General features: G+C 39.9%; 1 protein-coding gene across 1 annotated transcript; it reads right to left on the bottom strand.

The window, feature by feature from the left end:
- Positions 1–2,175: 2,175 nt before the first annotated feature.
- golga7bb (golgin A7 family, member Bb) lies at positions 2,176–27,184 on the bottom strand. Its single transcript, XM_088916760.1, has 6 exons — positions 27,160–27,184; positions 19,566–19,754; positions 9,615–9,740; positions 7,828–7,980; positions 4,509–4,610; positions 2,176–2,279 (listed from the first exon to the last, which is right to left on the bottom strand). Exons 2-6 carry the CDS (start codon positions 19,575–19,577, stop codon positions 2,196–2,198), a joined length of 477 nt encoding a protein of 158 aa, XP_088772886.1. The 5' UTR covers positions 19,578–19,754; positions 27,160–27,184; the 3' UTR covers positions 2,176–2,195.

Below are 27,184 nucleotides of genomic sequence, written 5' to 3'. Positions count from 1 at the left end.
TGGTCAGCCCCAGGATGGGTATCCACAGGAATGAAACATGAAGGCATCAAGCACTGGAGGTCTTGAGCGAGTGCTACTGACAGGGTGTACGGTTTGGAAGGGTGCTGGAAGAGGCCAAATGGGCAACTAACCTTTAGAAATGCGCAAAGTCTGAGGAGTTTTTAGGGTAGCCAAGAGAGAAACTGAAAATAAACAGAAAAAACAGAACAGAAATAAGCATGAACATAAAAACAAAAAAACAGAAGTAAAAGGAAATAAAAATAAATTAATAAATATACAAACAAAAACTGGCTTTTAAAATTAAATTATAATGACTTGGTTTTCCTTTTTGAGAAGCTTCAAATTTCCAGGTTCTCAATTGGTGTCTTAGCTTCTCAGCCACAAGGCTCCACACTGATCTGGCCCTTTATGCTAAGAGTCTTCAAGTCCTGGCAACAGAACGGGTTTGTCAAACACACAAGACAAAAAGATGAAATCATAAAGGAATGACAGGTGGATGAGTATGAATAACGGTCAGGGAAGGGGGGGGGGGTGCAGGGGTGTGGGAGGTTAGTCCATTGATAATTCTGGACAATAAAAGAATCATCTAGTAAAAATAATGATAATGAAACATGTGATGAAGAATGAATGCATTCAGATAAAAATATGATGAAAAAAAGACCACCTGCGTTTCCATGGGGACCTGTTCTCAGAAGCTTCTACTATGTTACGCATCAACTACGCCTGCACAGTCACTCTTCATTTCCATCTCTTTGACTATTTCTAGCAGTTGCTGTTTTTAGTGTTTTTGGTCCCATCAATAGACTTAGTGAGGATACAGAATCCATGCTGCCCACTGGTATTGAATGGCCGGCCACAGCTTACACTGACAGGTGCACTATCGTTTCAGTAAGCACATTAATGTGAGAGAGTGCAGGGATGTGATGAACGTGGAAAGCTGCTCAATTATCACATGATTTAAAAATAGCATCAGCCATACAATGTGGTTTCACAAAATTTACCGGCTTTGGATTAAAAAAACAACAACACATTAATGCATTAAAAAACGATTGCATGCAAAGGTTCGGTTAAGTGATGAAGAATCAGCTACTACTGATCGGATCATTATATCATTACAGCTAAGTTAAATTACACAGAAAATGGAATAAACATCTTCTAGATCATGTTTATGTTTTGTAGAAGGCTGATGTATAGAAATAAGAATGTCACCTAATGATGTAAAGCTACAGCAGTATCAATTTGAGATTAACTTTAGGAGAAAAATGGCAGCCTGACAGTTTTTAATCACATGCGTGCATTCTCTTGCCTCAGTGAGCAGTGTGATGTATGTACAGTAACTGGTCTCACAATGTAAAACCAGATGGCTACCATATCTCTTCAGAACATCCTCACTAATATGTCACAGCTCTGATCTTCTGATACTGAGACGTTAACACGTCTTTAGACAGTTCAGTGTATCTGAAAACAGCCATTATCCATAGAATGATTATGTACAGTATATACTGTACATGCGTGCTTGCACTCAGGCTGAAAGGTACTTAGGAAATTGGTCTAGTTCCAACAGGAGCCACCAGTTGGAGAATGGCAGTGATCTACAGCTGTTTCATGTTTTGATTATAAAATAAAATAATTAGCTCTTACATGATAAAAGGCAGCACCACAACTGCATGATAATGGCACGCTTACAGCTTGTCTGTCCAGAAGATCAGGAATTTGGTGAACTGGTAATAATCCTTACCTTGCTTTGAGGCCCGCTGGAGCAGACATGAGGCACATTGGCATAGGAAACTAACTCTGTCCACAGATCTCAAGGCTGCAATGTATTTTGGTCAATTGAGATCAATTCATAACTACCAAATTCACAAAGGAAACTGAGGACAGACTTCCCCAGATGGACCAGAATTAAAGAAGAAACATTGCCTGAACTGTGTGGCTACTGGATCTGAGGGATTTGACCCAGAAGCTGGGTGCACATGGAAACGCAGCCAGTGATGAGAGTGAAGGTGCTGATGGTGCCGATGGTGGGGCAGGAAGGACATGGGTGTGTATATGATCCCCTGGCTGTTGTGTGTGTCGATGGGAAGGAGGCTGCCCCCTCCCCGGGGTCAGAATCTGGTGCTCTCATGTTTCAGCATGCGGATCTTGGGGAGCCCCCCAGCCCCCCGGTACCCATACCCCTGGTGCTGCTCCTCCAGTCACCGACCGCTGCTGCTGGACGTGGAACTGCTGCTGGAGCTGGAGCCGCTGGAGCCGCGGTCCTCAAATATGGAGATCTCGATCTGAGCACCGCACGTCAAGGAAGCAGGAGGAACAGGAGGGAGGAGGAGGAGGGCGGTGGGGGGTCGGACAGATGAGGGGGACCCTCTCTACCAAACTGATTAATCTTTTCAGGGGCATGTCCCCCTCTGCGGGTTGATGAAAGTGTTCCCCCATTGCCGTCTTATACTTTAACCTAAATCACATTACTGTAAGTCACACTCAGGGACAGGAGCTGAAGTTTTGGAGAGTTTAGATATACAAATACAGTGCAAAAATGTTTCAGCTTAATATAAAGATATAAATGGTCATGACCATCTTCTGTTTACCCCCAATTCCTTTCTATATTTTAAGAGGCAGTCTGAAGTGTTGAAAGGGATGAATGCCAAAGATAACATTTTAAAAACATTTTTGGTGAGCAGTTTTTAGGTAAAGCAGAACTGGAAGGGAGAATTTATTTTATATACTGTTTTGTATCGCATGCCTAGCAACAGTTTAGCAACACATTTTTAACACAGGCATTTCACCGAGTTTCAGTTCGAGAGGAAATGCTTCAGAAGGCCCCAAACTTTTCTGTCAAGCCGTGAAACCCAAAAAATGCGAAGAAAAATAGAAAAAGGAATGAGAAAAAGATTGTGCTTGGATGATATGCACTGGCAGAATACTTTCCTGATAGCCCTCTTGTAAGATGCCACAAGAAACAATTCATTTCCACATAATACCCCATCTTTCACAGAGATAGCTAACCGCAGCAAAGCAGCGCTCCTCTCTGAAGTATTCTGAAGCTGGTAGATGATGGAGCCGCTGCAGTGTGGGACTACTTAGCACATTATCTAAGATCATGTGGTGTGAGGAGGGGCTACAGGGCAGGGGGACACGAAGGCCTCCTCTGAGAGAACAGAGCCAGCGTGAGATAATCCCTTCTGAAGTGACTAGGGTGGAGAGAGCTGTTTATATATTGAGTTATTCTTCTGATTAAACTGTGGTGAATTTTCTCATGAAAATGCCAGAGATGGAGGAAGCCAGTGTACTTGCAAAGTACTACTCTAAATAAGAGGCCAGGTCTCCAGCAGAAAATGGTGATCAGTCTATCAAATTATCATGATAAGTATCTGGAGAGATCCAAAAATGTGATGTCAATGTCCTGTCCTCTGGGTGAAAGATTAAAATAAAAAAAACAAGCTCAAGGTACAGTCCCATAAGGAATGGTTAATAGTGGACAAATGTTGTGGTTGCTGCTTTATTAAGGAAATGAATGGTTTCCCTGGGACTAATGCAGAAATCATAGGGTTTGAAAGCACAGCACATTCCTGAAAAACACTCAAGGACCAAAATGACTGCATCTAAAAAGGAAAAGCCTGAGCAACCAGCCAATTGGGATTTCCATTCCCTTGAGCTTTGAAGAACAACTCAGATGGAAATGCTCCAGTCACTCGCTTACACAAATCACAAATGGGTCTTCTGACATCTTGCTCAGTATTTGGAGCCTTTAGTGTATACTATGGAACTGGAGATGACCTTTTTAGTCAGGAGTGGAAAAAGAATTTACACAATTTAAAACAAAATATCTCACCTTTCAGACAGACGATGTGCTTTCACAGTCTGACAAAAAACTTGAATATCTCTGATTTTATTTAATTACACCTCTAAGTGTATATTGAAAGGGACTCCACAGGTTCAGACAGAAATGGGAAAATGTCTTGAGAGTTCATACAGAAATGGGAAAACGTTTTGAAATGCAGATCTTTTTTCTGGATATCTTTGGACCTGACAACAGATTTCTTGCAATACTTGTAGTTCTATACAGAGAACAGCTTTATTTAGTTGCAGTAAATCTGGCACATGCCTCTTGCAAAGCAATCTTTTAAGGATCCCAAGTTAATCACCAACCGAGATGACAAGAATCAAGAAGGTCTTAAAGTGACCATTTCTTGTGGAAGAAGTGTCTTAATTTTATCACCAAACCTGAGAAATTCAGTATGGTACTCCAAGAGCGAAAGAATAAAAAGCCATTAAAAATACATCAGTCTAATTTTTGTCCAATTAAAAAACTGATAAAGGTCGCTGCACTCCTTCTTCAATTAGGAACAGGATTTCACTCATGCCTAAGGAATTCTGAGCACATCCATCACTGCAGACCGTACAGACCTGGCTGTGATCATTCATGTATCCTGAGACATCAGTAAGCCCAGCTCACATGTACGGATTACATTGCCTACCCATCACCCCACCATGACCCTGTGAAAGGATACAACCCTCATCCCCCTCTCAATAGGATCTGTGATGAGGAGACCTCGGGGGGCGTAAATTTTCTCATTCTGCTCCTGGATGTACCTGGAGATCTTCTTCAGCACCTGTTCCACAGCGACAACGGACAGCTTTGTCAGTTTGAGTGAGTGCAGAGCATCCTGCAAAACCCTCAGCTTTGCAGATAGTTCCCCTGCGTCTGAAGACCTTCCCAGACAGCAGCTGAGCTTTGCAGCCCATGGCACTAAAACGCATTAACTTTAAATGCTGGATAACTGGAGACATCTGTAAAGGCAGCCAAATGTCCTATTTGTTAGGAAAAATATTCTACCGTATGTATTCTGTGTCTTAAAGAGGTTTTTTAATTCACTTGCAAATCAAATAATACTTTCTCAAACACTTAAATATGCTATACAATATGGATAGTATTATGTGTAGATATATATTAGTGTCAATACCTATCATACATGAACAACAACAACAAAAAAATTGTTTACATTTAAAATAGTTTTGATACAGATTCCTACTGAAATCAGCCCTGATAATACAGTAATAACTTCCAAGAATATTCCAAGAAGATTTCCTCTGAGTTCTGCATGACCTCATTTTGAGATATTGAGGTATTATTCCTGTTCTATTTTTGTGGAATTTGTTTGGAATTTGCTATTATGCAGCCATTATTCTAAAGTGTTACCAAACTCTCTAATTGAATTTGGAGCTACAGTACTGTTGTTTTCATTTTCGTAGCGTGCTGTCACTTGACACAAAAACACGATTCATCAGTACTCCTTGTGTGCCAGCTACCTGCAGAATGTTGTTTTCCAACAGTAAATTTGTGAAAAAAGGCATACATGGTAAAGTTAGAGTGCTTAAACTGCTGTACTAACGTCTAGTTAACAGACATAGTACAATGGAATTAACATTCACAAATCAGGCTACTCAGACTGCATATTCCTTCAGCTAAAAAATGAACTCCTCTCTTGTGGGTTCCCTCCTGACTCTCTAAATCCAGAATAATTCCATGAAGCAGTAAGCTGCTATTCATAATTTCTTTGTACTGAAAGCCCTTGAATTAAATTACTAAAATTGACTGGTTTATTTTTGCTGCATTAGATTTCAATTTGATTTTTTTTTCCACTGGAGCAAAATCTGATTAGATTGTGTGCTTGTAATAGTTCAGGGCAAATTGAGAAATACAATAAAGAGAAGGAGACAGTTTATTTAGACTGTCTCAGTGCGGTATTTTACATTTAGCAAATAACCATTGCGTCAGATACATGCCCATAAGTGCATACCCCAGTGAAGTGAAACTGAGTGTTAGCTCTTTAGTCCAGCGTTCTTTGTTTTCTCTGGTGAGAGACAGCCTCTGAACTGAGAAAAGACTTCTCATAGCTGCGGGAAGAAATTTGCTTTGATCTTGTTTCAGTTCTGTGGTAATTAAACAATCTTACTGGTATAAACATCTTAATTGTATATCATGCTGAGATGCTCCATATAAAAGTCAGTATTGTGTTATCTTGCATGCTTTTATGAACTTTAACCATGCTTACAAACTGGTTGCCATGCTTTCCAGTGCTTGTTCATGCTTAGCTGTGCTTTGTGTCAACTATTACAATGGGCAGAGCAGGGGTCAGTTTCTGTGGCTTGACATGAGCTGTCAAAGAGTTCTTGCTCTAAGAAGTCTGCTCTGTCTGGACCCAGGCCTGCTATGTTGTTGTCTGTGCAGAAAAGGGTTATTATTTTAGATGATTGTTATTTTAACTGAACTGAGGGATTCAGCTGTATCTGGATGGCCTAGGATCTTCAGTCAGGTCTCCGATAATGGCATGGCAGCTGGCCCACCACAGAGGGCACTCCTTGTCTAGGGAAATGGCTGACACTGGGCTGAGTTCCCAGGCAGTGAAGGGAGAACTGGTGCGCTGAAGCCACACTCAGCTGTCTGCACAGAGAGTAGGCATCAAGAATACACTGCTTTTCTCATGCAGATAGAGTTGCCCCCCGGAACAAAGGCTGTCTGTACAGAGCTGGGCAGCAATGAGGCAAAGTGATATGAGGAGCCTGAGCTGTGCCACACTGGCCATCATGCCAGGCACCACGTAGTGCCAGTCAAGGGGAAGCTGCTGGCACTTTAGAAACCAAGGGAAGATGCAGAGAGATCTGGATGTTTTTAAGAGCTAAAATTATATAGTACCGTACCTTCCTTTTCTCTCCCTCATTTTCATTCCACTGAAACTTATAATCTTTGTAGCAATGGCTCCTAGTCTTCAATTGCAGTGTCAAAACTCCTAAACCTGCATTGTGCATTTTGAACAGATGTTACGGGGATCACCATGCTCTCATCAATCATATTAGTGTAATTAAATCAGCTTCCTTTAATGAGGAAAACTGTGTTCTCTTGCTCTGTGCACTTCCACATGCTTTAATGTGTGTGGGCTTTTATCAGCTGGAAGGCAAAACCAAGTCCAACATAAAGCACTTTGTCAAAACAGTGACTCATGTCATGTAACGTTATCCAGTCAAAGTCCCTACATTGTGTTTAAGAAATAATTTCACAGTTTATGCTATATACCAGTATCATTGTAGTACTACAGAATCCTGATAGAAAATATAAGCCTCTTCAAAGCACCTTTCAAAATCATAAAGATTAATCTGATGGGACACAATAAAGATTACATGTGCAGAATAGGCTTCCTTTTTAAGTTATCTCTAATTTTTAAACAAATTAAGCCAGTAATTACCTGTTCTTTCTCAAGGTGCCCATTATACTGCACACAATGCTATCATTGGCACAGGTTGTTATACCCGTTGGCAGTCAGGTGCAAGCTATTCAAAATGTCAGTTTAGCAAGGATACTTTGAGAGCGGTTATGTCATTTTGGCAGAGCATCATGAGTCAAGTTTTATCTTACATCATTTTTCTATCATCCAAGTTTATTCAGCAGTGACTGCACGCAGCAACAAGTCCTTCCTATACAGTATAGGACTCCGTGGAATCACATGTCAAACAGAGACTCTTCGCTTCAGTGAAGACCTTCCATATGAACTGGACCGATACAGACCATCAATCTGATATTTTAACAGTTGAAAGATAAGGCCAACTACAAAGCTGCTTCATTAGCTGTCGGGTTAAATACGTGAAACTAATGGTTTTGCCAAGGACTGGTGGAGAGGTGCATAAAAAATTAAGCTTCACTTAAAAGCTGCATATCTGTTAAAAGTTTAAATACTTTTTATACTGTCATGATAATACAGATCATGACATGTTTTCACCTTTGTACCACACAATGTCTGGGCAGTAACAGACGCACTTCAGGTTTGCTCTCACCTTCTCGTAGCGGGTCTCCATGCACAGGAAGATGATGTAGGCAGTGGCACAGGCTAGACAGCCCTCCAGGTACGATTGGCCTCCGATCTTCTCAGCCTCAGCATAGTAGCTGTTCAGCGTCTTCACCGTCTCTTCGAAGAACGTCCGCTCAATCTATCCAAGAGATCAATAGATAAGAGCTCACGCCTCCCCATCGTCTCACTGGCCCTTCGCTTACCGGCCCAGCCTGCTTTCCAAGGGACTCCTCAAGGAGCATCTGAGCAGACTTGGTCATTCAGTAAAGTAGAAAAGTGACCCCTCCAGGACTGTAGCCTGCAGCACCAACGTGCTGATAGTCGCTTCAACATCACTGTGTGACGCCTCTTGCCATTGTGTTTTTCACAAATGATTCCTAACCCCAGGTCATATACTGTATGTTGCATCACACACTGAATACTCCTTCATTTAAAAGCAATTTAAAAATGTGATTTACTGTATAAACCAAAAGTGGGAAAGCAATGTGTTATTTTAAAACCTGATTCTGAAATCTCAAAGTCAGATGAGACTTCAAAATTTGTAGCCTTAAAGAAAAAACAAAGGCTTGAATGTAAACCATAACAAAAGATGAAAATTGCACTGAAAGGAAAGAAAGAAGCTGTTGCCTTATTTATTCCCATCTGTATAATCTGTATATTCAACATAAAATATACAGTATAGTATTCATTCAATATCTGAAACACGTTTATTAAAAAATATATATACCTTTGTTTCTCAGAAAAAAATTGAGCAATGTACTAACCAAACATATCAGCCTTCTCTGGCATTTCAGAATATGCCTAAAAAACTTTAAGGGTTTGCTAATTGTACACAGAAAAAACACAGCAGTTAAGTAAAATAATCTTCTGTACAGCACATTCAAACATCATAACATATTTTAACACTGGTAACCCTGGGAACAGCTGAATTCTAAAATTATCATCTCTATTTAAACTGCTTGATGTGCCTGACATTTATTCTGTGGTGTAGTGCTTTATTCACACTTCAGAGGAGTCCATTAATGTCTATGACACTCCAAAGGCAATACCCTTGACATGGATCATTTAATAAACATTAGTGACCCTTAAAGAACCCAAAAGTGGTCAATTTGCAGTTCTCTGGTACTCTCCCTTTGTACCGCATCTCAATAATGGCAGCAAAACCCCTTCAGATTCATCTCTTCATCTTCTGCTCCGTACAATTAAGAACAAAATGTGCCTTTTTTCTTTCTCACTGTCTGCCAGAAGACTAAGCACTACAACACCACATTTTTAGCCACACTGCCCCGCTGTATTTCAATTATGTTCTCTAAAATGCCCTGCTCTTGGCTCTCCTGAATGACCACAACTACATATCTATACAACAGGGACTTAGACATGCTATGTCATCTAAACAAGATGGGGAACATAAGTCAGTTTGGTAAATATTACTACCCTGTAGAGATCAAATGTAGACAATACTGAGTTCCCAATCATTTTATTTCCTTTGGGCTTAGAATGAATTGTGGTAAGTGATACTTTATTAAGAAAATTAGAATTTATTTATTTTTTAAATCCAACCATGGGCAAAAAGAAAAACAAAACTGCCTTTCATGCTGCTCAGTGTCCAAGTGGATTACTTCTGATAGTGGGACATGAATAAACTCACTGTGACCTCTGCATCTGTTGGCTGGCTGGTCTATGAGCTCTGCTGCATCTTTCACTAGTTCTTTTCCTTGTTAAAACTGCTATAACCCAGACATGGCAGAAAGACCCTGTGGGATGAGGACTTACCCTACTGTCTAGTTCGGCAGGGAACTTGGTCTGGAATTGGCAGATGGTTCCCTCACTGTAGTCCCTCTGGATAAAGACTTTAGTGGCCAGTGAAGCACTTCGTCGTAGCTCCTGGAGGTTGTGAAACTAGGGAGAGAAATAGAGGTGTCTGTGAGTGCTGCCCTTTCTGATGCTGCTCTGGAGTCTCTACAGCAAAGGCGACTCAGCAGAAATGCACAAAATGTGGCAACGAATACTTCATTACAGTATCATATTTTGAATTGAACAAAAAAATCCACCTTGGCGTTTACTGGAATAACTCAAAGGCTGGTATGGTGGCGCAGTAGTTAGCACTGCTACCTTCAGCACTGGGACCCTGAGTTCAGTTCTGGACCTGGGGTTCTATCTGTGTGGAGTTTGTATGTTCTCCACATATTCACATAGATTTCCTCCCAGAGTCCAGACTTCTGGGAAAAGTGGCCCTAGTGTGAGTGTGTGCATGCTTGTGTTTGTGACTGTCCTTCCTGGGATGGACTGGTGTCCTGTCTAAGATGCATCTTGCCTTGTGCCTGTTAGGCTCCGGCTCCACCACAGCCCTGAACTGGACGAGGTGCTTAGAAAATAGATGGATGGAAAATAATTCAATGTACAATTTCTCTGATACTCAGTCTGAAACAGCAGATTTGGAGTTAAAGGTGTAGGTTTCATTGCACTAGATGAAACTGGTAATAATTCTACAGTGTGTCTACATGGAGCTTTAATGCAATTAACTCGAATGAGGTATCCAATTAGCAGTGTTCCATTAATAAAACTGGACTGTTTGGACCGCCCCTATCAGAGACAATCAGAGAACCCATTTTGAGTATACCAAAAAGGCCTCAAAGCCATGTGTGTCTTGGAATGCCAAATGCACAACACAATGGGGACATACCCTGTGCTCACAGATAGATTTGGCTTCAGAGAAAATGATATTTCTCCAAGTAGTTTGCCGTTTGTGTAGTCACTGTCATGTGAATTAAAACTTCATCATGAAATGTAATCTGTGGATGTTATCTGGTGGCAAAAATGAAGAGAAGATGTACTGTAAGATCTTTTAAATAAAAATGACCTAAAGGAATGAAGGAAGAAATGTGAGAAATTTGACATTCTGCTTCGGTGCCTGATCTATCCATGCACTCATGCGGGACTCAGGGCTGTTTTCAAAGGACAGACAAGACAAAGCTGCCTATGCCGAAGCTCGCATTGCACAGTTTGATTTTTGGGGCGTGACAAGGAGCCCATTTTATTTTAAACAGATGTGTACTACTTCGCCATCATCTGCGTGGTGATGAGAAAGGACAGAGCAATCCCAAGTACAGCGGAGCCTAGTGATGGAGGAGCTGGGACCGCCAGCGGAATGTTTCCCCACATGTCTGCTTCTTTTTCACTGTGCTTCTATTTCTCTTTTCTGTTAAAGATCATTCCCAGTTAATTTTCCTGCAAAACATTCTCTGTGGTGCTAATCCCAGTGAAGGACAGTGATGAATGAGGAGCTAAAATCTGCCAGTCACTCCCCTTCTCTCCTGCCCTCTGGGGTTGGAGAATCATCTGATTAGCCTTTACAGTGCTTATTGAATTGCCCAGAGCTGCAAACTCAGGGAGCGCTGTTTTGTTAGTCCTGTAAACTACACATACAAGGATAAAAACTCCACAAGCAATTGGTTGTTGCTGTGAGCTACCTATTAATAGTACACCTGCAATTATTTTGTACAACTGCAAATTATTCTGGTATAAAACAAATGAAACAGCTATATTTGGTAAGAATGCAAACTTAGTACTGTCTGCTCTAAGGAGCAATCTTTTGTTTGAGTCCAATCCATAACACCATTTACAGGAAAGCTGCAGGGATGTCCAGTTTATTGAACTAGGTGTCAGAAAACCTAAGATATTTGCTCATGTTTAATTAAGGAATTTACACATTTGGCACACAAGAATACAGTCTGGAGTACTTGCTGTCAAGGAATCTATTGGTAGAATAGGAGGATCCTTATACATAACTGTGAATCCCACAGAACGCGGAGTAGCACAGGAACAATCCAAAAGACGAAATCCAGGGGCTAGGTCAATTAGGGAGGCAAAGAGTCCGGTAACAAGAGAAATCTAAAAGGCGTGGTCAAAAGGCAGGAGCAAAGATTTAGTACCAGTTTTTTTGATCAGTCAAAAAGTGCGCGCGCGCACGCGCACGCGCGCACACACACAAATACTACTAGAGGCTTCTCAATAGCAAGCATGGGTAGGTGTGTGAGTGAAGTTTAAATACTGAAAGGAAAGGGATGTGGTTGGATAATTGGTCTGGGAGTGAGAATTTGTGGAATCTAGTGCATTTGGGAATGTGATGGGTTCAATTAGGAATGAGATTGTGAAACAGTGGTTTTGGGAATGCAACACCATTTGCGAGGGAGAGTGTGGGGTGTGGCACTTGCTTAATCTTGCCTGTGGAATGAAAGGACTTCAGATTTCTCAAGGTTATTTTTAAATTTGATGACACAGACATGGAAAAAAAACCTAAAATGTTTATAGTTGACAGAGGCTCAAGAAGGTAGTGACACAATATCTAAAGGAATCAATCTGAATTCTGTCTTTGTAAAACAAAATAAGCATTTCCAACAGAAATGGAAAACAAAAAGTTTGACCTTTTGCATTTAATGTAGAAACCTCTCAGTGTATGCTCTGTGAATCTTTAAATAGCCACAGAGTGTAAATAAATGTGTTTATCTCAGAGACCTAGAGAAATAAGCAAGAGAGCTGATCTCTTGAAAGTGAATATTTTAATGATTTAATCAGCTACTGATGGAGATCAGATAACTGAGGAAGGCCCTAGGTGATATTTAACTTGACAAGTCACATGTTTCCTGAGCACAGACCAACAACACTGCATTCGGAATGTAAGTATTTTGTTCCCTCTGTCTCTCTGCTCCTAGATTCCCCCATGAGATTGACGTTTTTCCTTATTTATGTCACTTTCTGTACAGCTCAGTGCTTTTCAATTAAACCATTTGATCAGAATGACATATCCTACAGTTTTGCCAAACTGATTACAGCGCACAGAGACACAGAACACACATGTTGTGACAATCAGCATACTGTATGTAATGCCTGAGCCAGCACTCTCATATAGACTGGACTAGGTGCTGGCAGCTGAGATTCTCCCGCCTCACCTCCCCTGTGCAACATCAGTGAGGTTGAAAGGAAATAATGAAGGATTCTATTCCGCATCCATTCTCCTGTTTTGCAGGAGATGCCTTCACGGCTGCAATGAAATCAAGAAAGTCTATTTTTTCTTTGCACTGTCTCTGGATTTTTAAACAAATTTAACATGTTCATAAGTATACATATTTTTTCCATTATTCTTATTGCAACTGTTCACCATCATTGCTAATGCTTCTGCATTCCTCTATTGTGACCTGTAGGAATTCCTACATAATTAGTACAGATTTCTCAGACATCTGTCGGAACAATATCGATTTCGGATTCAGCACAGAGTATATAGCATTTTTACTTAACCTCCTTTTCAAAATTAAATTATTTGTGCCTCAACATGAATAATATTACTTTTTGTCTTGCTTTCTAATAATATAATTTTTATCTGAAAACAGACAAGCCAACAGTGCAAAAGAAACCTGGACTAGAATGTTAAAGGCCTGTGACAGTTCTACCTTCTGTGCCTGCACCACCTTCTCATAAACATATAACCATTTCCTTCATGATAACAACAGTATCAACAATCTATATTTATCATAAAAGTCCCAAATAGTCTAAAAACACACAAGACCTCTTTGAACTGAGACACTGTGATTGTGAAAAAGATTTATTAAGGATGAATCACACGTCCCTGTCTATTACGATATAGGGTTCCTTGTATCCAGGGTCTACAGAGGAGGGTAAGAACCTATTGCTTGGCGTGCTGCAGAAAGTTACAACGCTGATCCATGTTAGCTGCAATGCTGAAACGCAGATGCCACATCTGGACTTGGAGCACAGAACACAAAGGTGATACTCTCTAGCATGCAGGGACATTGAGGTGCTGCTGATTCCCCTGTGCACCTAACATGGTGGTGACTGAACCCAACAGGCAGGAGCAGCTGCAGAGCGGATCAGCACAGCAGAAGAGACTTTAGCTGGAAGATAATGCTGGAGACAGGAGAGTAATAGATGGGGAGGCTCCAAACAACTATTCAGCACAGCACGTTAAACAGCAGTGCAGGGAGGCTGATGTCCAGAGTGCCAGCGTGAGTTACGAAGATATGCCCTGACAATTAAGCAAAACATTGAAGGTTGACACTTCAAACACTTGTGCAGAAGTGCCAATGGAATACCTGCATGCAGCAAACAGAAAAAACCAAAAACAACTGACTGCAGGTGCTATAAGGCAGCAGTGAGAATAGCAGTTAGCGTCCTGGAAGGTTGTGGGTTCAGATCCCAGTTGAGATACTGCTGCTGTACTCTTGAGCAAGGGGCAGTATGTCAACTGAATTGTTCCAGTTAAATACCATGCTGTGGAAACAGGTGCAAATGTAAGACCTTTTAAATCAAAGCATCAACAACATAAATAAGAATTCTCTTTTCTGTGGTGTATCCCATGATCAAGTGCTCCAGAGATGTAAAGGTAAATTATTAAAAGTGACACATTATACCTTTTTTAACAGTCTTATGAATGGCATATACTGTATATGTACTGTAAGATACATACAGTATACAGTACATGCCTGTTTCACTGGTCAAGGTTAGCTACAGTATGTCATCCTGATCAGCCCTAATAATGCTGAAGTTGCTGTCAGTTGCTGCTAACTTTGACTTTAAATTTGCAAAAGGCCAGAGTTATAAGTCATTTATAAGACACTGCCATCTTCCAAGTGTTGTGAAACAGATCTGATTAATATCCATATTTATAAATAATATATAGGAAATAATATATAGATGTCCAAAGAACGACCCTTGATTTATTTTACCCTTAATAGTATAATGGGTATCCTCAAATTATATCTACGTGCTTTAAAAGCACAAAGCCAAGAGGAGATCAGTGTGATGCTGTAAAACATATCGTTTGAATCCATGCAGTCATCACAAAACCAGACATAGTTAACTACTGTAAATGTTTAGCACACAGATGTGTGTGCAGACGTGTGTGGTGACTGAAGGCAGCACGTCTCTGTGCCATCAATTATTTTGGTTGCCTTTGTTTTTATACAGGAAATAGTTTTTCAGACACATGGGATATTTCCATTCACCTTTCAGACAATTATGAACTATAAAACAGGATTTACCTTTTTACTGCGTAAAGGGTAAAACAGTGCAATAAAAGGGTGTTTTTTGTCTATTTTCATTGAACCATCAAATATACTTAAAAAAGAACACGGGCTTTTATCGTATCATAATTGATGATCAGTCTATTCATCTTTCCCCATCCAGCAAAGGCAAATCGGAACAACTCTTTTTTTAAAAAAAGATGTGCATCTGAACAAATGTTCTCCTTTATCGGTCACGTTCCTTGCAAAGGCTCCCCTGACGTAATGCTTGGAGAGGACACCAGAACAGTACAAAGAACTGCACACAGTGAACACACACTGTACGACAAGGTCTAAAAATAGCTGACTCTTTATGTTACAGAAAATGATAATGATGCAGTATGTTCAGTAAGCTATTAATCAAACCCTGCCTAGTTGCTCTGGAGATGCAGCCAATGACTTGTCACTCCTTCGATGCAGCACATTGCTCATGTGATCCCATACGGCTTTTGCATGCAGAAAGCATACCAAGGGAACGGGCAAAAAAATTATAGAAATCTTCTAAAGGACTAAATGAACTGCAACAGAATGGGGCCACAGTAGCTTTTGTTTTGTTAAGGGGGACAAAAAACATTGTTCTCATTTTGCTCCTACTTAACAAGTACTCCTACTGTCTTTCAGGTCAGCTAATAACTTTGTGAAATTTCTGGTAATGTCACACCATTTGAATTACCATCACGTTAACTAAATAAAAATAAATACTCCTGTCTTATTGGCTTGAAGCATATTGTAGCCAAAAATATCTACTGTAGTAGTGTATGGATTAATGTGATACATACGTAGTGCCTTTTCAAATGACCTTTTCGTGACACTTCAAGTCATCGTTTTAAGCTGGATTGCTTCTGTACACAATTAACTGTTGCAGACAAACCGATTACCATTGTTTTTAGCTGAGAAAGTTAATATCACATCATTCTAAATACACACAGATCTTATTGAATTCAACTCTATTAGAGTTTCATTGCATTTGAATGTGACTTCAACCCAGAATGAAAAGGAGACCGATTCCAGAGAATATGTGACACTTGAAATAAGGGTGTATTTGTCTATTGTTTTATATTAGACACACAGAAGTAAAATAAAAAACTTTAACATGTGTGTAGCATCCAAGGTTGATTTCCTGACAAAAAAAAATCTCCATGGCTGAATAGAATGGATTTGTTCATTACAAACAATAATTCCTTTGAAAATAACCAGTCGAGAAGTAAACTATTGGTATTATAGCCACTCAGATTTCCACCTTATTCTAGCCCTTTCAGTTAGCAAAAAATATATACAAGTGTTCTGGCATAGGCTGTGGGTGTTTGCTAAGTGCAAAGACAAGGCTATGTTTAAGAAGTTCAGCAAAAACAGCAGATGCGGAGAACTGCTGTGAACACAGTAACCACTGGTGACATGCCATTTTTTTCTGCAAAGATTACGGAATCACTATTCTGATCACTCAGCTCAAGCTTCAGATCTGATTCTCGCAGTCTCTTCCCCATGAAGAAGAAATCTGTCTTTGTGTTTCTCCTACTATAAATACCTCCTGTGTTCTTCTGTTAGGCAGAGGACATCTGTGTCATGAACATTGCCAGCATGACAGCGATGCAGAGAGCTGAGGCTACTCACAGGTATTCCTCTGGCCATCAACATCTTTACAATTTTAATAACCACAGTCATCTAAAAACCAGAGGATGACTACATGTACTGTATGTATAGCAATATACTGTAAGCTTTACCCCTTTATGAGAGGATGTGTGCTTTTAAAAACTTGGATATATTTGGATATATTCTTTTATACCTTTCAAATCTTTCAACAACTGAACCATACTGTCACAATCGTAAACCCCTCCTCTTAAGGACACTCCAGCCCTTCCTTGTTCTGTACTCATCCCCTGCACCTGCCTCCGGTTCCTGCCCCTCATCCTATAAAGGCCAGGCGTTCCTGCCTATCGGGGCTCCGCTTTGGAAGATGGACGCCCGGAAGTCTGTCTATCTGCGAGTCCAGGAGCGACTCGACGGCACAGGCTTCATCACGATGTCCTGAGTCCGGGATTAGGGAGCATCTGGTCCTGTTACCCCCTTTTATTCCCCCGCTCCAGCTTTTAACTCTGTCTGTCAGGATGGATTACCCAGTCTTGGGACTTTTGCTACACTCATGGATTTCCCTCGGACTCCCTTGGACTGTTTGCCTCGGCCACACCTCCCCCGAACACCAGGGCACCATGGACACGCCCCCGTTTTCCTTCCAGCCCCTTTGCATGCTTTTTTCCTCATGTTTTTCTCACTGCTCCCCAGATTGTGTTGTCCGCATAGGGTCCTGAAAGAACGCTTCGTGACACATACAGAAGCTTTTCATAAGAAATAGTGCTTCAACTGCAAGGCAACAGTTTTATAGACACAGCTTGTGTCAGGGCAGGTTGATCAATTTATTTTTATCTGACATGGAAATAAAAAGAAGCTACTTTGAAAGCTTCACTAACTAGAAGGAATAGAACAAGCCACCAATCACATGGCATTCAGAACTTCCAGGTATTTACTGTAGAAATACAACACTAGTACAGCATCTCATCCCAGTGAACGCCTGGCATCCTAATAACTACTGTACACAGACATATGGCAAAGTGCTATACAGTAGTGGGTGAGTCTCCAGACTGATGACTGCTGGGTTGAGGGTTCAAGTCCCTACTGTGGACCCTGCTGTTGCACCTTGAGAAGGCACTTTAACCTAATTGCTGTGCCCAGCTCTATAAATGGGGGGGGCATTGTATAAAATTGAGGGTAACCCTGTGAGGAACAGATGCCAAGCCCAGAGTCATGTGCTTTCTTGTCTGCTGATGAACTGATATGGTTTGAAAAAGTAAATTACCTACTGAAATATGGCAATTCAGGAACAGTCTTGCCAATTAAAGAAGTTATAGACTTTTATCAAGTTTTGTTATACAGGTTTTCTTCTGTGCTTTTGTGTTGCACTAAAATGGGAAAGAAATGTGCAAAGATTATGAATGCTCCTGGTATGGAATATATTCAAAATCATGAATAAGGATTCCAGATGTGCTTGTTTTTGCTCTGATCCTAAGAGGATAAGCCAAGACCCCTTGATGACAAGCAAGGTTATTAAGACCACATTTCGATATGCTGCTGTACTGTTTGACACAATTTAAATTTGTGTTTTCATTCTTTTGCAATAAAAAACAAATCTTCTTTAAGCCCTTCAGCTGCATATTATTAAAATATGTTTTTCTCCCACTTTTGTGAGCTGAGTGGGGGTTGCTAGGATGTACATTACGAATACAGGGCCAGAGCATATCAGCAGAAGAAATGTTATAAATGTTATGAAACTCATTTGTAGATAAAGCCCTGTGGGATTATTTGAAATCAATATTTCAAAGGCCTTTGTGCTCCTGTACTGTATAAGGCATATACAGTATATGTAAAAAAGTTAACATTACCTGAACCATAGATAAAGTTTAGGTTTTTATCTTTAGTTCTGACTGCATTTATTAATATGCTGCTTAAAAACGGCACTAGAAACAATTACAGCAAAAATGGCTAGGTAGTTATATATGTAAAAATCTTTTTTTTTTAATTTAAAAAGCAGGCTTTCCCCGAGAACGTCTAACACAACCTCTCATCAACATGAATAAAACAGACCAGAGATTGTCCGACTCAGAATTCCTCAGCACATCAACACGATGTTTGCTACTGTATACGAGCTACTGTCCACGGTGCTGACAGCCTTCACTTCTAGTAGGGCAACTTTTCCATCTTACTGTGCAGCACACTACCTATTCTCAATGACAGCTCCACTCTCCGTGGTACTGACAAACACTTCTTTACTTCAGTCATGAGGTTCAAGGATTTTTCCTTCACTAAAAACACGTGTACAACACGGGATAAATCTACAATATTTCCCACAGTTTGCCAGTAGCTTTGAAACATTGTGCTGTTTGCGAGTTTTCATTTCTTCATTAATTTTAGTAAACATTACAGCACATTAATTGCATAACAAAACTGAGTGCGTTTCGTAGTCATTCTTAGGCATGGCACGTTCCGAGTTTATGCCAGTGCAATGTGAACGCTCAATTTACCCAAATTCTGCAATACACAAACTCCTTACTCTGTGTCACACTGCAGTGGATTAGATAAACTGATTTCAGAAATCTGCAGTCGTTTTAGGTAGACGTGAAAACTCGCACATTGCAATACTGCATAAAATATGTTTGCCATTTGCCGCAGTTCAGTACATTTAAAAATGTGAGTGCTGTAACAGAACTCTATTACACTTGTAGTCGTTCTAAGACAAACAATTCTAACAGATAATTGCATAATCTTGAAATACAAGCAAATACTTATTTTCCCTATATATCGTTCCATTCTTTGCTGGCTCCGAGCAAATACTGTAACATCCAGGCCCGTTTATATCCTTTGTTCCGGCGGAGATGAGGGGCAGGTGCGCTTCTGTTTACTACACATTGGCGTCTCCTAAGTCCCCCCATTGCGATGAACTCGCTCTCTTCTTTATTTGTCGTTTTACACATAATTAAAAGCTACATGAGCACTTTTATACAACCTTGCTAAATAAACACCAGCGATCCGCGTTAGTATTTCAGGTGCTGGACCAGAAAGGGCTTCTCAATGAAAGAATAAGCTCGCAGTTTCTTACCTCTGTCGCCATGTTGCCATTAGACAGTGCAGGATCTGTCCCGGTGCTGAAATCGCTTCCAGTAGCTTTAATGGGACAGACGGCCAGGGCTTCGCAGTAGGGAGGGACGAGCTGGCGAGGGTGGGGAAAGCAGATGATGCCGTGGGCTTAATCATCACGTTCAAGAGATCTTATAGGAGCCACATTTGTCTGTACAGGGAATAGAACAGTTCACTGAAACAGAGCTCCGAGGAGAGCTACAGGAGGTGTCTTTTGAGCTACACGTCTAGCATACAAAAATCGAAATGAAGAACTCGTTTGGGTTAAGCGATTTTCCCTGTTCACAGTAAGACATAACACAAAGTACAGTTATTAGTTAGCAGGTGATAAACCATAAATGTTGTGCATTTATTTCCCCGTCAATCGCGCTGTTTTTTAATACTGATACTTTTTTATTTTACCGAAAATACTGTGATTGTTTCCTTATTTCAGCTTGAGAACTCATTTGTACAGTATATTGTGCCACAGACAAGAGGAAAGACGTTTAAATACACAGTCCGAAGCATCTTGATACAGAAGGCTTCTAAGTATCCTCATCTCACACACAGACCCAACTAAGAGCGAAATGCGCAATTCTGCAAGAGCGATAATATTTTATTTTTTAAATTACTTTCATCTTTTGCCTTTTTTTTACCTTGGGGGCTCTGAATGTTCGTTTTCTAAAAATATATATACTAAATCGTACGAAAACGGACTGTACGAGTTATTCAGAAACTAACCGCACCACCAAAGTATTCACATGCTAAGATTTGTCTGGTCTGGTTCTTAAAAAATAAACACACATCACTTATACGACTGCCATTTAAAAAAATGGTTTTGTTTTAGACATACCGGCATTTTTAAAAAACAGTTAGAAATTGTCCCTAAGACCTGTTTTCTGCTGCTAATCAGTCTGCAATGTTTCCGTGATAATTACGATGCCCAGCAGGGGAGCGAGAGGGCTTTGGATCTCGAGAACTGCGATTTGTAAAGCAGACTGTCACGTGTTTCACTAATTGTAGTTCCATTTTAGCCAGACAGCAATAGCGGAAGTACTGTAAATGCGACGCTAGATTAAAGTAAATGGCAGTACAAAGAAGACTGTCCTACTGTAATTAGTGAAGTATGTCACGTACAGGAAAGTACTGGCCGTCTTTACATGTCTCTAGGTGATTTTGCATCAAACACATACAAATAAGTTTAATCAAAAATGTATTTGCCATTCAATAATTAACAATAGCCCAGGTGTTTAAATCAATCACAACAGTTCTCAAACTGACTACATACTGTATTATGAATGCTATCCTTAAACCACCATTATCTCTCTTTTTTTCCACCTGTGTGGTGGGTAGGAGTGTGTGTGTTAATCAATTCAGGGACAGAATCTGAGTAAATGTTCACACAAATATAGTAACCACTGACAAAAAGGATGAAGATGAGGTTGTGCAGAGACAACCACACAACATAAATTCATTTAACATAAACCGAATGACATTTTCTTTTGGATCTAAAAGTGCCCAAACTATACTTTCTGAATGTACTAGCTCTCACTAGTACTAGGCCAAGTTTCGCTTAGGTTAAATAGAGAATAGTTAATAAAAAATAGAGTGGAAGTCAATGGGAAGACTTAGTCAAGACAAAAACACACACGACGTGTTATAGTGTATAGAACTGCAGAGCTTAGCTTGGTTCTATCTAATGTGTTCATGAGTTCAGAAAAATAGATTGTGTAACATAATGTCAGCCCGACAAGTAATGGGATTAATATACAGTAAAAAGAAGACTTTTATTTTACAATAGGCTGTTGCTCTTGTTGCACTGGTTAAATCCACCCAGAGTAAGTCACAGGCTTACAGGAGTGGAGCCCATTTTTATCCCACATTTCTTATCCTGGCCATGTGCCTAGATTGTTTAGGGTACACTATGGGGTCACGGGGAGCCGTCACCCCAGAACAGCCCCTCACCCTCTTCCAAAAAGGGAAGGTCATAAGAAAGGAAGACAGTGAGGTATTATTTCAGGTCCTTTCCTGAAAAAAATCAGAAATGTTTTAAACTCATGTTTGGCTTATGAAGAATTTCTTAGGTCTTGTAGCCATGCTGCTTGCTACGAAGGTTTTGGTCAACCAGCTAAAAGAGTCCAAGTAAGTCTTCTTGTGCAATGCAGCCATTCGCCTAAGACCTCTGTATTCACACAGACTCCATGTTCTGTTTTTGTGTGCTTCCAAGCTATACAAAATAAAGCAGAAAAAACAACTTTCAAAAGAATGCCTCATACACACACAGAATGCATAATTAAGAGCATTCACTTGTTCTTTTCTCTTTGGATTGCCTAATTAGGATGTGTGTCTAATTACAGGTTGGCAGCTCTGCAATGGGCTGTAAGCCGGTTTTCTTCAAGCTGCATTTGTACCTGGGAACCAAATCCCTATTCTTATGAACAATTAATTTCCTCTGGTTTAAAGAGATAGTTAGAGAAGAAGGGCAGCGAAAGGGGATTTTGCATTGCGTTATCTGACAGCTATACAGCGCGTACTGTATATGTAGTGGTAACAAAAGAGGGACCGAAAGCTAATTTCTTCCTAATCACATAGTTTAACTAAAGTAGGAAACTCTTTAAGAGCTATAGGAGACACATTGTGTCCTACGGGTTAAAGCAGAGGGACTGGTTGAACTGATAGATCACAACTAACATCATAACCCTCTAAGGGTTCACTATTAGTGCAGTCTCAATATACCAGAAGATACCATGAAATCAACATAGCATTGAGAGGAACCATGGCTCGTGACCTCTAAAGACTGTAATTATTCATTTCGTTATCACACCACCCTGTTGCAGCACAATTCAGCTTGGGGACTATTAGAGAACTCTGATGGCACTTCATTAACTTTTATTAAAACCTTAGGAAACATTAACAAAGAAAATCAAAGTATCACATTACTAAACAGTACATGATTGCAAAAAAATGTCAGAGCCTGAAATATAACCAAGATCATCTCAAGACAAAAATAGAACATAACTGATTGAATAACAACACATACAACTAAGCCAATGTATTCATTATATGTTAGGAGCACACAGGCGCACATACATATGGTACATTAGCTCTCTTATTTTCGAACCGACACTTGAAGAAACTGTCACTCACACAGTAACAGCCCATAATTAGGTTGGCGAATGCACAGCTTGCTCTTGAAGGACAGCAGTGTATGATCATACGCCAGGAGCAGAAACCTCCTGTGCCTAGAACTGCACACTATTATTTAGGCGTTGCTTCAAGAATTTCTTTTCAAATTCAGGCTCTGTCTTCACTGAGATGAAGAAGTCCATTTCAGAAACATTCTGCGCTTTTGGCACAAGTACTGTACCTGTGCATAATGACAGACAAAGAAAAAATATACTGGCACAGACATACAATTTATGCATTTCTTCTATTGTGTCACACGTTAACTCTTTTTTCCAAGGTTTTGCTGACTTTATATATACTATATAAAAAATCGTTAGCATTGAGCCAAATTACAGTAACATTTAACAACAAGAAGATTATTTCAGTTTTTGTTTATTATAGTAATATTGCAAGAAAAATTAGCTATCATATTATTTGCTAGAAATGTGACAGGGTAAAGTAAAAATATAAAATATTTTATCACTGATCTTGAAAACAGAACATACTCCAATTATATTCGAGATTTGAAATATGCAGTACAAAATCAATCCAGTTATGTTTTAGGAATACCTGAACAAATAAAAATATATTCAAATGCAGAAACATTGCTATATTTTGGATAAACAAACCCTTTTCTAAAGTAAAATGAATTTCCTAGAGCAAAGCTTTAAAGCAGTGCCTGGTGCATGAACTTCAGCCATTATTTCTTGACTACAGGGAAGGCCGCTGCTGTGTAGCAGAACTGTGCCCCTCATGTCTGGAGAGACAGAGGGGGTTCCCTAATTAATTGTGGATAGCAGGGTTCTCGTTTGGGAGGGAGACACTCGGAATGTTTTACAGATACCTGAGAGTCAGGATGACTTGTGCTTTCCGAGCACTGTGTGAGCCATCCTCTTGGACCCAGGAGCTCGGGTTTCACTGCTCCGTGATCACTGGGGCGCGAGGCATTTAAATAGATATATGGTGCACTCTGTCTCCCTAACAGAGCCCGAGGTTTGTGTTTGATGTGGAGGGTGAAAACCTACCTCCATTGGCCTGGGTTTCAGCAGTATCGCTTTCACTTCAAATTACTGCCTAGGCATACACTGACAGCCTATAGATCAAGGCGGGCTGCTGTCTGGCTGCAGGTGTATCCTTAACAATGGAGTGTCTCCTGATCTGCCTGTGAATGAAGAGCACTAATTCCTGTGCCGGAATCTACAACGAAGAAATCTAGAGCAGATTTTGTTGATAAAGTGATAATTGTGCTTTCTACTAGTGGAGGCCCATAGTAACTGTAAGGATGTTTTTTTTTCTTCTCACTGTTTTGTGTGTCTGGACTGCCAGGCAACTTTGTTTGGATCAGATGTACTGGAACATATAAATACAGACATGCGACAGATATTAGGATCCTGCTTCAAAAACAATTTTGGCCTGTCCTATATATTCAAAAACAATTTTGAAGTTGAAGTGCTGAACCTCTTAAATCAAAACTTGGTGGACTTTATGTATTTTATTTTATTTGAAAAGTTCAAACCAAAAAGTTAAAAAAAAAACTATAATGATAACTTCAATGAATGGTAAACTGATTTTGAAAAAAAATGGCCTATCATGCAAGCTACTGTTCTTCCGAAGAATAAAAAAGTTGAATAAATGACAAACTTTATAGGTATAATTCTAGGAACAACAGGATGCATTTACACAGAAATGAAGTTCCTGCATAAACCAAGATGATTTCCTGAAAGCCATTTCATTTTCATGCATTACACCTACACCTGGCTCAGAACACTCTCTCACTTATTAGAGTAATATATAGTATACCCACACTGGTGCATCACCTGCTTTCATGAAACACACCCTATAACACTTTGACACACACTGCTCTTCTTCCAAAACTATTTGACCAACTAATTCCAAAGGCATTCGGTATAATTCTAGTGAAAAAGCAGTTGAATGCAGTTACCATACCCTGTGTTAAAATGGAATACTTGACTAAACTGCAAAGACTGCCTTTTCTGAAAGGTACAGATCATTAAAAAAGCTAGACATTGCAAATTATTATTCAGTTTAAAGGCTCAACTAAGTCACTGAGAGATCAGCTGAATATAAACTATAAGATCCTGGCATTGGGTTTGCATAGTCTTGACTTGATGACTTTTAAGAGCAATATAGGCCAGAAGGGGAGCCAAAGGTGACTGCACCTTGTTAACACAGTGCAGCTGGGCTGGAGCAACACTGTGGGAATGAATTGCGGTGATGCTGATACGGAAATGAGGTCCAACCAGGATCCCTCACCTCAGGGAACAAGCATAAGGCATGGTGTAATGGAGTTTGGACCCTCTGCTCTTTTGCTGGTCTTGGCTCCTAAAGATTCTGATTTCATAACATTTTATGGTTGCAAAGTGTGAGGGAGTTTTTGCAGCTGTGCAAGGATGTTTTTCTGTTTTTGTGCTACTGCCTGAAAAACCACAGTCAGTGCAATGCGCTCTGGCTGCAAATTGGATTATCATATAACTCTAAGGAATTACACTGCATAAGCAAGTTAAGCAAAAGGGACAAGTTTGTCAGAAGAAAAACACATTGCAACATTGAATCAGTTAGTATTGCCTTTGTTTCTGGAACATATTCTGGAAATTGTTTGGATAATTTGGGTAAAATGTGAACTGACCTGGTGTGTGATAAAATATGTTAGGATCCCAAGCCAAAATACAGCACCTTCATGACTGGACTGGTCCCAAAGATTTGTAGTTAACTCTCATTTTTTGAATGATAACAAATTTGTTCATTCAGTGTGCTCTTGTCTATTATTACACAGCCAACATAGCTTGGCTCTGACATATTGGGGGCTGCCTTCAAAATACATGCATTAACAAGAAAGAATAATGCTGAATATAAAACAAGGAATGTAATGTCAAGCAGACGGGGCTGATCCACTGCAATATAGTCATGTTTTGGCCTTGGACCCAAACATATGTAAGTACATGCAGAAATCACAAAATAGGTGAGACAGAAATGGAACTGCTTTAAAATTAAGACTAAACACCTTTCTATTTTCATCAAATATCATTACTTTTAGTACAAACATTCTATGGCATCTAAATTTGTACATTACTATTTACTATACTGCATCAAATCCTGAAAAACCTTGAAAGTTGTGGTCTTGAGCTTCTTACTCTTTGATTGTGTAATTTTATTGGAATTGATTGCACGCAGAAATGTCTGGACTCTTGGGGGCATCATATCAGCCTCTTAAACAACTTAGCAATCAAATACTCAATGCTCATCCTGTAACATTCAGAAGCAGTGTGATTAACTGTAAAATTACTATTCACATTTACTAGTGTAAACAGCTCTAAAGGATTTCCAAGGGGTTTCCAGGTTAATGATGGATTACTGATAGATTAAGCTATGGATATCAGCCAGCACTGAGAACGTCTGGTGTACACAAGCTACTGTATTTATTTTCCTTTAAACAAATCTAATTTCATGTAAACAAGTCAAAGATTGCAAAGTTTAAGAGGATGAATACCTGTACATGCAAGATGATGACTGTAATGAATACCTTCTATTTGCAGTTGTTGAACAGTACAATTGCTCAAGGTTGTCTTTTTTTACCTTTGAAACTAAATCGGTATAGTGCTGTATTTACAATGGAGTGTTTGTCTTTTCAGTGTTCCGGTAGGTGTTGCTTCTGTGAACCACGTCTTCAGCTCTGAAACACCCTGTGCTGAGACAGCTGCACTGCAGTGCACAGTGAGCTGAGTCCACTGCATTGCAGGTCTCACTTGTTGAAAGAGAAACTACAGTACGAACAGACTGATAACGAAAGCAACACATGGAAATTATCAGCAGCTGAGCTCAAATGATAGCCATTAAAATACCTGTCCAATAACAGGTACTGTACAGTATACTGTATATTCACACAGCCATTTGCATTAATGCGATTAATTTAATGTTGAAACTTCATGTTATCTTGAGCTGTTTGTGAAAACAGTGATAAAAAAATCAATTTTCTCCACTTAAGCCGACTTCTATTTTTCTTCAAGAACAAAACACAAAGCGCAGACCAAAACACGAACAGGTACACAATCCAGCATACTATATTTATTGGAGGTGACAGTACAGCAGTCCGACCTACTGTACATGAACCTAGATTAGCGATACAGAGTTTAGCATTGTTCTTGTTACTGTAAATTATAAAAGCACTTGGAACTGCAGATGATAGGAGAGGATACATTTGTCCCTGTTTATTCAGCTAGAAGAGCACAACACTGGGCCTGCCTGGGAAAGGCTGTGTCGGGACAGACATAGGGACAGTGGGTGGGCTGCCATAGTGACCAGTCCAGGTTATTTCTTTCCCCTTCAGTTTCCCCTGAGATCCCTAACTTTTAAAAATGACAATGCCTGTCAGTTTACCGAACTTTGCAACTTACCAATGGGATTTGAAGGCCTCTGAGG

This window comes from Atractosteus spatula, chromosome 5 (genome assembly GCF_055471065.1).
Source record: "Atractosteus spatula isolate fAtrSpa1 chromosome 5, fAtrSpa1.hap1, whole genome shotgun sequence".
In the NCBI taxonomy this organism is placed as follows: Eukaryota; Metazoa; Chordata; class Actinopteri; order Semionotiformes; family Lepisosteidae; genus Atractosteus; species Atractosteus spatula.
This window is presented reverse-complemented; position numbering and strand designations above follow the sequence as displayed.